Here is a 13,952-nt window from a genome sequence, read left to right on the forward strand (position 1 = left end):
TCTCTATTAAACCCATACAGCTTGTGTGATTCACCTTTATTCCAGGCCCAGGAGGAAATATTCTTCATTCTTCTTTCTCAAATAATTCATTCAAAGCACCAGGGTTTTGAAGGATAAATGGTTCTGATGACCTAGGAGAGAAGAGCACTTCCGTTTCTTTCAGTGATTCTTCCTTAATGTTCTTCGTGCTACCAGGCTACACGGCAGCACCTCTCCTTGTTTTGCTGAGTACTGCTCAGCACAGATGCAAATGGACAATGCACACAGATGCCGATTGGGCCCTGACTCAGACTGTGATTTTAGCCTCACTAGTAGGACCTGTTAATTGAAGGATACAGGAGTAATTTCCTACAGATGAGTGTGAGAAACATTTTTGAAGTTCAAGTAATCACCAGCAGAGGAGAAACCTTAAAATTAATCTGTCATGTGATAATATGTTGACAGGTTAGTTATCGGAAAGACGAGGAACAAGAAGATGCAGCAGAAACAGTCAAAACGAAGGGGAACGAGTCATCTGTCACCCTGACAGGACTGGAAGGAAACACATTATATCACTTCACAGTGAGGGCCTATAATGGAGCTGGGTATGGGCCACCGAGCGGTGAAGTGAGCGCAACCACCAAGAAATCCCGTAAGTCGTTCGTTTCAGACTAAAAGGAAACATCTTTTAACATTTCTGAAAGCCACATGAGGTACATAATAAGCAGAGTTGACGGAGAGTTTAGATACATAGTCTTGTTCATTGCTTAGATCTGACTTCCAAAAATAGCTCAGCAATTTCTGCATTCACAGTGGATAAAGGTTATTTTCCTGTGAAACAAGGCTAAGCGATTTTGACATGAAAGGGAGATAAAAGGACTCAGGTTCAAAAGCTCAGTAGAGTAACTATTAAAATGACCATTCTGGAGCAAAACCCTCCTTTCTGACTCTAGCTGGAAGGAACCTATGGTGCCAGCCAACTATGAAGCACGCGAAAAGACTGAAATGCAAGGATTTAAGTGAGGAAATGTATGTAAGACCCCTTGTCAGTTCTTTCACTTCTTATCTTGCAGCCCCTAGTCAAGCACCTGCCAACCTCAGGTGGGAGCAGCAAGGCTCTGAGCTTTCTCTGGGCTGGGAACCTGTCAGACCATTAGCCAACGAATCTGAAGTCATGGGCTACAAGGTCAGTGTTTCTTCACTCCCTTGGGTAGACACTGGTCTCGAACACTGTTATTGTGAGGATGTATCATTAATAAGCCATAAAAAGACCCATCACAGCCCTAGCCGGTTTGGCTCAGTGGATAGAGTGTCAGACTGCAGACTGAAGGTCCCGGGTTCGATTCTGGTTAAAGGCACATGCCCTGGTTGCAGGCTCAATCCCCAGTAGGGAGGAGGGTGCAGGAGGCAGCCAATCAAGGATTCTTTCTCATCATTGATGTTTCTATTTCTCTCTTCCTCTCTGAAATCAATAAAAAATAATTTTTTAAAAAAAGACCATCACATATCAGTTTTTTCTCAGTCATTTTCCACTTCTAATTCCTAGAATGAATTTCCTGCAGTAAGAAAGCCACGGCAGTCAGAATTCGTTCCCACTGCACAAGGCATGGGAAAGGAATGGGTAGGAAACGCAACAAAAGTTTGAGTAGAGGGTCCCACGAAGCAGTGTCAGAACCCGCAGAATATATCCTGGCGTTCTCTCTCCAAGGACAAACTGTGCTGGCAGATGGAAAATACTAGATGACTATTTGATAGAAAGACTTTCTATTGCAAAGCAACAGAGGAAGAAAAAAATGCTAGGCCAGCACACAGCATTGGAAGGAGCCCATGGAGAGAGACAGAAAGCTCCAAAGTAGATGTAACATTTCACATATGGCCATCCTGCTTCGTGTCAGCAAGAGATCTGGAAATCTGAAAATATTTAGATAGTTTGTTCTTGAAAAACAGCTTTGTCTCTGATTTTAAAATAGATGTGGCCTATGTATTGAATTGGCTGAGCTTCAAATTTTAGTCCATACGTCAGATTCGGTTTATTGTCTTAAACTCCAGACAGAATCATTAGTTGAATATTATTTATAGCAGATTTAAAAAATATTTCAATGGTAATATTTAGACTGAACAACTTCATTTAGGTGGCTTTTCAGCTACCAGAGATGGTAACATTTTGTATACAAAGTGATGAAATTCTAAAGCTAAAAAAACGAGAAGTTATAAATTGAATATATTTTAAGGTAAATAATATCCATTAAGAATATATTATTTTAAGATGCAAACTGCAGCATTTCTTACAGACTGTAATTGGCATGGATCACAAACACCCCCACATTCAAACATACATGCTCCAATCTGTCATAATCCCCAAGGATATTGAATTTGACCTTTTGGGGGTGGGCAGGTGAGCCATTTTCTGAACCCTTTTCTCAGTTTCCTTTTTTACATACCCTTCCCCCTGTCCCTACTACTTGTCCTCTAATGCAAGTATACCCTTCAATGATTAGGAGTAGAAGTACAATGAGAGTGATAGACCAAGAACCAATATAAAACCTCATTAGCATATGGCAAGCTATCTCCCAAACAGGAGTGGCAAATAGAACACAAGGAAAAGCCCTGACCGGTTTGGCTCAGTGGAGAGAGCATCGGCCTGTGGACTAAAGGGTCCCGGGTTCGATTCTGGTCAAGGCCATGTACCTTGGTTGCGGGCACATTCCCACTGGCGGGTGTGCAGGAGGCAGCTGATTGATGTTTCTCTCTCATCGATGTTTCTAACTCTCTATCCCTCTCCCTTCTTCTCTGTAAAAAACTAATAAAATATATTTAAAAAAAAAAAAAAAAGAACACAAGGAAAAGCTAGCTGAAAGCAAATGGCTTTAGGCACCTCTCAGGTGAGAGGAGAAGCACCATTTAACCTGGAGAATACGTGAGGCTGAACATTGGTGTCCCAGGTGAGGTGACCCTACACTTTGTTCACAATTGCCATTTCTGTCTCTGTCATTGCTCTTCCTTTTTATTTTATTTTAATTTTATTTTTTGGCAGTCCTCACCCGAGGATATTTTTCCATTGATTTTTAGGGAGAGTGGAATCGAGAGGAAAAGACAGAAACATTGATGTGAGAGAAACACATCGATTGGTTTTCTCCTACACCAGCGGTTCTCAACCTGTGGGTCGCGACCCCTTTGGGGGTCAAATGACCCTTTCACAGGTCGCCTAAGACCATCGGAAAACACATATATAATTACATATTGTTTTTGTGATTAATCACTATGCTGTAATTATGTTCAATTTGTAACAATGAAATTGGGGGTCACCACAACATGAAGAACTGTATTAAAGGGTCGCGGCATTAGGAAGGTTGAGAACCACTGTCCTACATGAACCCTGACCAGGGGCCAGGCCAGGGAGAAGCCTGCAACCAAGATATGTGCCCTTGACCGGAATCAAACCCAGGACCCTCTGGTCTGTAGGCTGACTATCTACTGAGCCAAACCAGCTAGAGCTGCTCTTCCTTTTTATATGTGACTGTCTCCCCACCAGGCTATATATGATTGAAGGGAAGGACCTGTCTCACTCGTCTCTTCATCCCCAGGGCTTCTAGAATGGATGAATAAACTAATTAACTCTGACCCAGCTAGAGGTATCCATCAATATAGGCACATGTTTTTGTTTGTTTATTCAAATCAGACATCAGTTAGGGCCTTCCACTTGGATTGATACCTGTCCACTTGGATTGATACTGTAGGCCACACCCTGTGGAATTTTGAAGCCCACTTGTATATTTCTCCAGCTTCTCAGGGAGTGTAAAATCTATGGCTATTCTAGTCTCATTGATTTCCTACATCTTAGAGCTTTCCTTCAGCTTATATTCATTCCAAATACGGACGCAGCCTCTTTCCTGTGATTCCCATAAGTTAGAAAGACTCAGGTATAATGGCTTATACTATCCTCTCTACATTTGAGTGCGCTTGAAATTTTTCATCATAAAATAATTTCAAGATAGACGTAGCTTACATAATGTTACATATACATCAGACTTCGTGGAAATTTGGTAGGGGGAGATTGTAGAGTGAAAGACACACAACACAGATACACATCTGAAAATTGCCCTTCAGAAAGTTTTGTCCTTTTTTATTTTTTATTTTATTAACTACAGTCACTCTGCTGTACATTATTTCTCCAGGACTTATTCAAGATCCTGTGCTTTATTTCTTAAATGTAGTTGGTACACAATATTATATGTGTTTCAGGTGCACAATACAATGATTTGACACTTATATACTTTATCACCACACCAAGTCTAGTAATCACCTGTTACCATGCAAATTTATCACAACATTATTGACTATATTCACTTTCACCTTTTTCATCAATCCCCCACTCCCTTCCTCTCCAGCCACCATCCGTTTGACCTCTGTGTCTATGAGTCCCGTTTTAGATTCCACTTATAAGTGAAACTATATGGTATTTGTCTTTCTCTGTTTGACTTATCTCACTTAATATACTACCCTCTAGGTCCATCCATGTTGTTGCAAATCACAAGATTTGATGTAGCCTCTATGGAAAACAATATGGAAATTTCTCAAAAACCTAAAAATAGGTCTACCATGACCCAGCAATTCCACTTTTGGGTATTTATCTAAAGAAAATTAAAACATTTAATTTGAAAAGAGAAATGCACCCCTATGTCCATTGCAGGAAAATTTACAATAGCCAAGAGATAGATGCAACCTTGGTGTCCTTCAATCTATGAATGGACAAACAAGATCCTGTTCTTAATAGTGCTTTTCAGCCACCCTACAGCCAGTGGCTTCTCACGGGTACTTGTGGTTCCAACTTCTTTTTATCCAGATTCTATTCATCTTACTGATTCCTTATCATCCACCCCTTGCCACTGGGGATTCTGAATCCTCACCCTCTATAATGAAGAGCAATTGTCTCCATTAACTATTCCCAAAATGCTCAGCTGGTGCATAGGCCTTCAATAGGATCCATCCTTCTTAGGGGCACTTGTGGGTAGAACCAGCAAAAATGTATTCTGTTATATTGTTAAGCATACTCACCCTATTATTCTGTTACCATCAGATATGTACACTAGCTGTTTCCAAATTGTGCCTTTGAGAATAGCATTTCTGTAATAATTTTTTTGCTTAAAAAACTCTCTATGGATGGTACACTGGCTCTCAGTTTTTTAGATAACAAATGAGAATAGTCTTGACAATACATTAGACAATTTCCTTTGTGCCTAAAGATAGCTGTCATCGCAACTGCCAATCTATACACTTCCAGATTTTTTCCATACTCTCTGAACTCTTTACTGTCAATAACTATTTCAGACATGTCTTGATAACTCCTTAACCTTCTCATATTCCTCATCCTTATTCATCTTTTCTAAATTAGGATTTTAAAATGAGCCAAGATTCTCTAAAGCACCTAAGACTGACAATGAATTTAATGTCTCTTTTCACTTAGTATACCTACTTCCCGACTCACAGCAGTACGTCTCCCTGGATGTATTGATAAAAACCACATTTATTCTCAAACTCCCTTTGTTACCATCAATTGATATTTTTCTGCTTTCACCTTTTGTTCCTAAATCTCAACTGATCCACAAATTTGTCTTCAACTCTGGATTTTACAGAAACATTAGATATGCATTACTGGTTGCATTTTTCTTTGTCATAAGAATTGTAATTTATCTACCATAATAACAGTGTCCTCTAATATAGTCACTCCCCTGCCAACCCTCACCAATTTACATACATTCCCATTGCCATGTATTTGCTTTCTAATTACCTCATGTGGATGATCAGAATTCTAATTTATTACACTGCTACAGTCAAAATGAGAAGCATATATTCTGATACAATTGTCATTTTTTAAGCCAAAAGAAACTGCTATAGGCATCATTTAAGAAGTGTTTCTGATTCCCCAAATCTTGACTAAGTACCCACCCCATGACTTGCTTTACCATCAAATATGTTTCCTACTGCAGTACATAATACACTTCATTGCATCGTTACCTATGTCCACCATGCATTAGACTATAAGTACCATAAGGGCTGAAACCATATTGTCTTGTTCTCTGGCGAATCTCCAGTGTATGGCACTATGCCTGGCCCACATGAGAAACATTCAATAATGCTCTTATCACTTTGTAACTACATCAAGGTTATGGCTTCCTTCCTTATATGAAGTTCAGTAGCTACAATTATTGCACATGTTATATACATTTATAAAGAAGTATTTTTTCTTGTCTGTAGGTTAGTTTGAGTTAAAATCACATTTTTATAAGAAAACAGTATTATAGATTTTTGTCTAGGTTCCCAAGCCAGTCCATATTTTGTGATGCAAATGTGAATTCTGGCCATTGACAAAGAACAATGATGAAGCAAAAGTAGCTTTATCTTATTACATTTCCCATGCACCAGGTCCTGTGCTAGATATTTCATATGCACCCTCTCATTTTATTCTCTTAACAAAACCATAAAATAAATGTTATTATCTCTACAGTAGAGGTACCTGAGGTTTAGAAAGACTGGCAACTTGCCCACATTTGCCTAAACAGAAATGCATAGGAGATTGTTTTTCTTTTGAAGGATATTTGTTTTGATCCCAGATCTGTATGATTTGCAAAGCTATTGATCTTTACATTATGCAAAGTAATCATATTATAATACCAACAATTATGAAAAAGCACAGAAATAATGAAATTGGATAAAAATGCATTTTAACATAACTTCACTGCTGCTACTTGATTATTAGACACACACACAAAAAAGTTTATTGGGGGTAAATGAGTAGGAACAATATGATATAGTGAAAGTGCTCTGAGCTGATCATGAGAATGCTCAACTAATATAATTTCTACCATAACTAGTCACATGAGCTTGTATAAATTGCATAATCTCTATGACCTTAATATTTTGATATGTAAACAGTATAATTCTGTACCCTAATTTGTTGTTATGAAACTCTGCCATGAATACATATTCAATTCTAATGCCATAGATAATGTCTGAAAAAGGCTTAACTTCGCTACCCAATGTATCCAAATGCCAGTTCACCAAAAAACAAGCAAACCACCAAAGTAAAATTAATAAATTTTTAAACTTCTCAGCCATTTCCTACATTAAGGGTTTACTAGTGATATATTTATCAAATTTTATTTTTACTTCTTCCAAATAATTAAAGGTTGACAGCTTTGACTACTCCCGGGGTAACTGTTTCTTTCAATGACCAAGAATGAAAGACGCCCAGTGATCTGCCCCCTCGCTACATACTTCTCTAGCCTCATTTCTCATGAGTCTTCCCATATGTCTTGTCTCTATTCCATACCCCAATAATATGGTTTCTTAGTGCTTAGATGTATGTTTTAATCTTCTCTTACCTTTTTCTAGAATTCTTCTCCTCCCCTAGAACAACTGGTGAGCTTGACTCATCTTTAAATGTTTAGCTCAGGCATCACCTCCTCTGAAAAGCCTTCCCTAACTTCCAGACAGAATTAAATTCTACTGTGCTTGCGACCAGCACATTGTATATACTTCCAGTTAAGTCACATAGCACATATGTCACATTGTTTATGTATGTATTTGAGCTATAAGCTCCTTGTACTTAGAGTGTGACATACAGTAGACAATTAACATTTGAAATGAAAACATAAATATCATTATGTTTGAAACCCTGTTATCATTCCTAGGTTTTTTATAGGCAAGAGGGCCACAGCAACAGTCAAGTTATTGAAACACAGAAACCTCAAGCGGTAGTACCTCTCCCCGATGCTGGAGTCTATATCATTGAAGTTCGAGCATCTAGTGAAGGAGGGGATGGAACGGCTAGTTCCCAAATCAGGGTACCATCATATTCAGGTAAGTTTTGACATAATAGGCTTAATTTAATGACCACTCAAAACATCAAGATGGTATAAACCTCATGAAAATTAATATGATGGATTGCATGGTCCAGAGATTTTGAAGGGTTTCTTTTCTCACTCTGATTGCCATGTCATACTCTGATTAATGCAAATCATTGTAGTCTGCCCCAAATCGCAGAATTTCTGTAAATTCAAAAAAGGACGTGACAGTTTCATTTAAATGTCTTCATTAGTGAAACTCCCTTGCCTTTCCTGATTTCAAGCAGTACCTTGTCATTTGGGTTTTGAAATACTGCTTTTAAACTGGTACAGCTCTAGTTTGACATACCTATTTCTCTATTGTCTTGACTGACTTTATCATTACATAATGGAGCATGAGGGATAGGGAAGTTCAAAGGGAATGCTTTTTAAAATTTTGATCATGTTTATTGACTTCAACATAAATTATAAATGTTATTGAGCATAAGTTTTTTGAGGGTTTTTCTAGTTTTGACAAATAACATTGTGTAAACTTAAGGTGTACAATGTATTGATTTGATTCGTATATTTTGCAAAATGATTACTACCATAGCATTAGTTAACACCTCCATCAAATCATATAACTGCCATTTCCTTTTTGTGGTGAGAATATTTACAATCTACTCTCTTAGAAACTTTTAATTATATATCATAGTATTATTAACTAAAATCACCATGCTGTACATTAGATCCCCAGAAATTATTCAGACATTGTAGTTGTTAGCAATATTAATAATTTCTAGCTTTTACTGAGTCCTTATTATATGTCAGATATGGTGATAAGTGAGTTATATACATGATCTTATTTAATCTTAGTAACAATCATGTAAGGTAGATGGCATTACATATTCATATTTTACAGATGAAATTTAAGTAACTTGCCTAAGATCACACTATTACTAAGTAGAAGAACCAGGATTCAAACCCAGGTATGGTTGTCTCCAAGGCCACATATCTTCACCACTACCATCATTATTATACCAGCAAGGGAAAACTGGTTAAAGGAAGGAAGGATTGCACAAATTTGTACAAAAGTAACCCTTTCACTGATGTAGTCAAAATAGGAAGAAAATATTTAATTAAATATGCAAATGTCCAAATAAGAAAGTATTAAACAATTTTCAGTAAAGCCTTGTATAAAAAATGTTTAATGACCCTAGCTGATTTGGCTCAGTGGATAGAGCATTGACCTGTGAACTGAAGGGTCCCGAATTCGATTCCAGCCAGGGGCACATGCCGGGGTTATGGGCTCGATCCCAAGTGGGGGGCATGCAGGAGGCAGCCAATCAATGATTCTCTCTCATCATTGATGTTTCTATCTCTCCCTCTCCCTTCCTCTCTCTGAAATCAATAAAAATACATTAAAAAGTTTAATGAACATTTAATTAATATATAATTATAAGCATTATTTATTGAGCAATCATTTTCAAGCAGAACTGTCAACCTAGAGAGAAGAATCAAGTGATAACCTGTAGGACTCTGCTTGTGGCTCTATTACATTCCAAATATTTATTTACTAGAGGCCTGATGCACAAAAATTTGTGCACTCGGGGGAGTCCCTCAGCCCTGCCTGTGCCCTCTCATAGTCTGGGACCCCTCAGGGGATGTCCACCTGCTGGCTTAGGCTCCTTGGGGGATCAGGCCTAAGCTGGTAGTCAGACATCCCTCTGGCAGTCAGGGAGCTCTTGGGGGATGTCCACTTGCCAGCTGGGAGCAGGCTGAAGCTGTAGTTGGACATCCTTAGCGCTGCTGAGGAGGTGGGAGAGGCTCCTGCCACCACCGCTGTGCTGGCAGCCATCAGCCTGGCTTGTGGCTGAACAGAGCTCCCCCTATGGGAGCACACTGACCACCAGGAGGCAGCTCCTGCATTGAGTGTCTGCCCCCTGTTGGTCAGTGTGTGTCATAGTGACCAGTCATTCCCAGTGGTTCTGCTGTTAGGGTCAATTTGCATATTACCCTTTTATTATATAAGATAGAGGCCTGGTACTCAGGTGGGGGCCAGCTGGTTTGCCCTGAAGGATGTCCCGGATCAGGGTAGGGGTCCCGCTGGGGTGCCTGGCCAGCCTGGGTGAGGGGCTGATGGCTGTTTGCAGGCTGGTCAAGCCCCCCAGCAGGGACCCTCACCCCATGGGGGTGTAGCCAGCCTGGGTGAGGGGCTCAGGGCCATTTTCAGGCTGCCCACAGCCCTTTCAGGGTGGGGGAGTCCTGCTGGGATGCCTGGCCAGACTGGATGAGGGGCTGATGGCCGTTTTCAGGCTGGCCACGCCCCCCAGCGACCCAAGCTGCCAGCCTCTCCTTTTTTTCTTTTTTTCTTTTTCTGGGATTTATTTATCTTCTATAATTGAAACTTTGTAGCCTTGAGCGGAGCCCAGGGTAGGCGGGAAGCTTGGGGTCCTCCATCACCAGAGCAACCAAAGCCTCCTGCTCGCTCCAGCTCCATGGCCACTGCCATCTTAGCTGGTTTAATTTGCATACTCGCTCCTGATTGGCTGGTGGGCGTGGCTTGAGCATAGCAGAGGAATGGTTAATTTGCATGTTTCTCTTTTATTACATAGGATTTGGATTAAGACCAGAAGTATTGCATATGAATTTTTAAAGTATATTTTATTGATTTGTCACAGAGAGCTTTAAGCAAGTTCTATAATCTTTCTAAATCCACTTCCCTCCTTGGCAACAGGAGGGTAAATAATATTACTTGTTGAATAGGAATGTTGTGAGGATCAAATCAGATAATATATATAAGCACTTACCTGTTTGGCTCAGTGGTTAGAATGCCCACTGAAGAGCCACTGGTTCCATTCCTGACAAAGGACAGGTACATCCCCAGTGCCTGTTGGGGCATGTGGGAGAGGTAATCAATCAATGTACTTCTCTCGCTACGATGTTTCTCTCTCCCCCTCCCTCTCCCTCCCTCCTTCTCTCTCTAAAAATATCAATGGAAAAAATATCCTTGGGTGAGGATTAAGAAAAAGAGAAAAGATAATATGTATAGTACAGTGCATGGCATGCAGTATGCATTCATTAAATATAAATTATGATGATGATACTTCAGAAGACTTCTGGCTTGAAGAACCATTTCTGAAGTTAGATCTAAGAGTAGCACTTAGTTTATGATTATGTAGTGCTATCAGAACTACTTCAAACTAATCCATTCAGATCAGTCAGTTCAATCAGACAATCGCCTTATACTTTAACTGCATATGGTGTTTTTGGTCTCAAGAAGGAAGAACTTCTGGTTGAAAGTAAGAGTGATGAAATATAACTCTCCTTTGGCAACTTTGGTATGAGAATCTACTCAACTGAAACTCAAATCAATCAAGAACCTTTAAATAAATGAAATAATATGCTATTATTATTAAATTGAAAAATTGGCTAAAGTAATTAAATTATACATTTCTATTGCCACAAACTTTTACAAATTGTTTTTGCTCCATGCCCTCAACTGTGTACTATAGAAATTCCTTTGTTTTTTATATTTGTAACGTGGGATGTTTTCCATTATTACATCATTGGTAAAACTTACCCTGAATCTTCTAATTAGATGTGTTTGTTAGACATGGCATTGCCTTTTTAATACAGTATTCCATATATACTTCTGTCCTCCATAAAACTTATGGGAACCGCAGACAGTGTCTCGTTTCATAAATACTAGGAACACTCTCATCAGAAGCAGGACCAATGTTGCATTCACTTGTCTTACACACCGAAACACAATTCTTTCCTAGCTCAAGTAAAATCAAAATAATTTGCTCCATTACTGCTTCTCTCTTTTCACAGGTGGAAAAATCACTAGTGCTCAGTCAACCCTCCATACTCTGTCCACATCTTCATCATCAGTAACGTTGCTCTTGGCATTGATGATTCCTTCAACCTCTTGGTGAAAACCGCAGACTTAATTTGCTTTACTCTGATAATAGTGACGGAGAGTGTACTGTAAGTGGAGACCCAGGACACTGGAATGAGCTTTAAAAACGTGGGATTATACATGATGCACTTATAGGAGGTTGGGGGAAATATTACTTATCCATCAGGTTTTTCTTTGTTTTTTGTCAATGGAGAGGACAGTTCTTGGTCCAATAAAAATATGCAGGTTGTATGTAATGATTTTTTAAAGCAATGGTAATTTCCGTCTAATGTATTCTTTACTTTTTTAATATGTGGGAATTTGATTTTATATCTGATAACCCTAAGTGTGTGCCATCCATTTGTTAAGTAAGTGGTTTCTAGCAGATCTGTTTCAAACACAAATCCAAAACTGAGAATGAAAACTTTGGTTAAGACTCTGAATCCACTGTTTTTCCTTTTCCCTTTGGCTTATATTTCAATTGACAACATGACAGGAGATAGGAAAAATACTTCAGTTGTGTGGGCCATTATAGGATAAGTATACAAAAATTTTCTGGAAAAATATTGTATGACTGCATAGTGAAATAGCAAAATTTGTCAATATGCTATTCTATATGCATCCCTAGCGCAAGTTATTAGGGTAGGGAATAAGCCATTTATATTAGTGCAAGATAAATAGACAGTGAGTCCAAATGAATTTAAATGATGTTGTTTCTCATCAAGTTCTATGTTATCTAGCTGCAAATATATTAAATGTTTATTTTTAATAACAAAAGAGTTTAAAGTCACAAAAAATATGGTTACTAAGAACTGCAGACACTGACTTATTGTGAAGGGTGCTAACTTGTAAATGAAATTACAACAGGCACAGCTTCCTGTTTCCACACCTACTGCCAAAACAGAGGTGGAATGAGGTCCAAGGTTTTCTTCTAATTGAAAATAATTTTAAAGACAATGAAAAATTGTCATGCAAATAATTATGCATACATATAGTCTGTAAATTAAAATGGTTCAAGCATAACAAATAAATTTTGATCTTTAAACAGTTCTGTGCATCACATACCAGTTATAAATTATTACCAACTGTTAAGTAAAAAGGATCTCTAGGATAAACTGATTTTTTAAATTAAACTGTGGAAACATGGCCATAGTACAAAGTGAGCCCCATTTGCTATTTGGAGGCATCAACCAAGACCTATTTGATCCTAGATAGTTGTTAGAAAGTGAGGTGAACGTTTTCTGCTTGGTGATATTTTTACAAAAGTTCTAGCCAACATGAGAACTTGCCAGAGTTTGCATCACACCCAAAAAGATTCCTGAAGAGAAATTTTTTGCAAAGTCATACACCAATAAACAGCCTGCATGTTAACAGGTGATGTTAATCTATACTAATAAAAGGGTAATATGGTAATTAGACCAGATCAACCAGACATCTTCCGGACATCCAACATCCTTCCGGATAAAACTGGGGCCCAGCCCTGGGGAAGCCACCCTGGAGGCAGGGAAGCCACCCACGATCACGGTCCCATATGCCTGCGGCCTGGGCCGGGCAAAGCCGGCCATGGTCCTGGGTGCCTGTGGCAGGCCAGAGGGAGGGAAGCCTGGGTTCCAGGTGCCTGCTTCCAGACAGAGGGAGGGAAGCCCAGGTCCCAGGTGTGGGGGCCAAGGCTGAGGCGGTTATGGGTGATCAGGGAGGCAGGTGGGCAGTTAAGGGCATCAGGCAGGTAGGCAGAGTGGTTAGGGGCAATATGGAAGGCAGGCAGAGGCAGTTAGGGGCAATCAGGCAGGCAGGCAGAGTGGTTGGGGCGTTTAGACAGGTAGGCAGGCAAGCTGTTAGGAGCCAGTGGTCCCGGATTGCAAAAGGGATATCCAACTGCCAATTGGGATTGAGCCTAAACTGGCAGTCGGACATCCCCCGAGGGGTCCCAGATTGCAAGAGGATGCAGGCTGGGCTGAGGGACTGCCCCCGCCCGCCCCCCATCTCCTGCCCTCTATGCACAAATTTTGTGCATGGGGCCCCTAGTATGAGAATAAAAAGCAATTTATTTTATAACTTTCATTCTATTTACATCTTTAACAGTAAGCCGTATGAAGCAACATGGAGCTCAAACTGGTGGCTCTAGAGGTTAATTCTTGTAGAATCAGAGGAGAGATTGGAATTTCTGTTCTGCATACCCTAAAAGATTAATTTCAGAGCCACAGAACAACTATTTATGTTGGTTACTCCTGTTTTGAGGGAATTAT

At 39.5% G+C, this 13,952-nt stretch overlaps 1 protein-coding gene across 1 annotated transcript in view; it reads left to right on the forward strand.

The window, feature by feature from the left end:
* CNTN5 (contactin 5) overlaps positions 1-12,252 on the forward strand; it is a 1,066,495-nt gene extending 1,054,243 nt beyond the window's left edge. The window contains exons 22-25 of the mRNA XM_081099170.1: positions 445-631; positions 1,053-1,165; positions 7,671-7,839; positions 11,640-12,252. Of these exons, the coding sequence (XP_080955296.1) occupies positions 445-631; positions 1,053-1,165; positions 7,671-7,839; positions 11,640-11,743 (573 nt within the window). The 3' untranslated portion in view covers positions 11,744-12,252. The remainder of the gene's footprint in view (positions 1-444; positions 632-1,052; positions 1,166-7,670; positions 7,840-11,639) is intronic.
* The last annotated feature ends 1,700 nt before the right edge of the window (positions 12,253-13,952 follow it).

Source organism: Myotis nattereri (assembly GCF_964212035.1).
Source record: "Myotis nattereri genome assembly, chromosome: 9".
Lineage (NCBI taxonomy): Eukaryota > Metazoa > Chordata > Mammalia > Chiroptera > Vespertilionidae > Myotis > Myotis nattereri.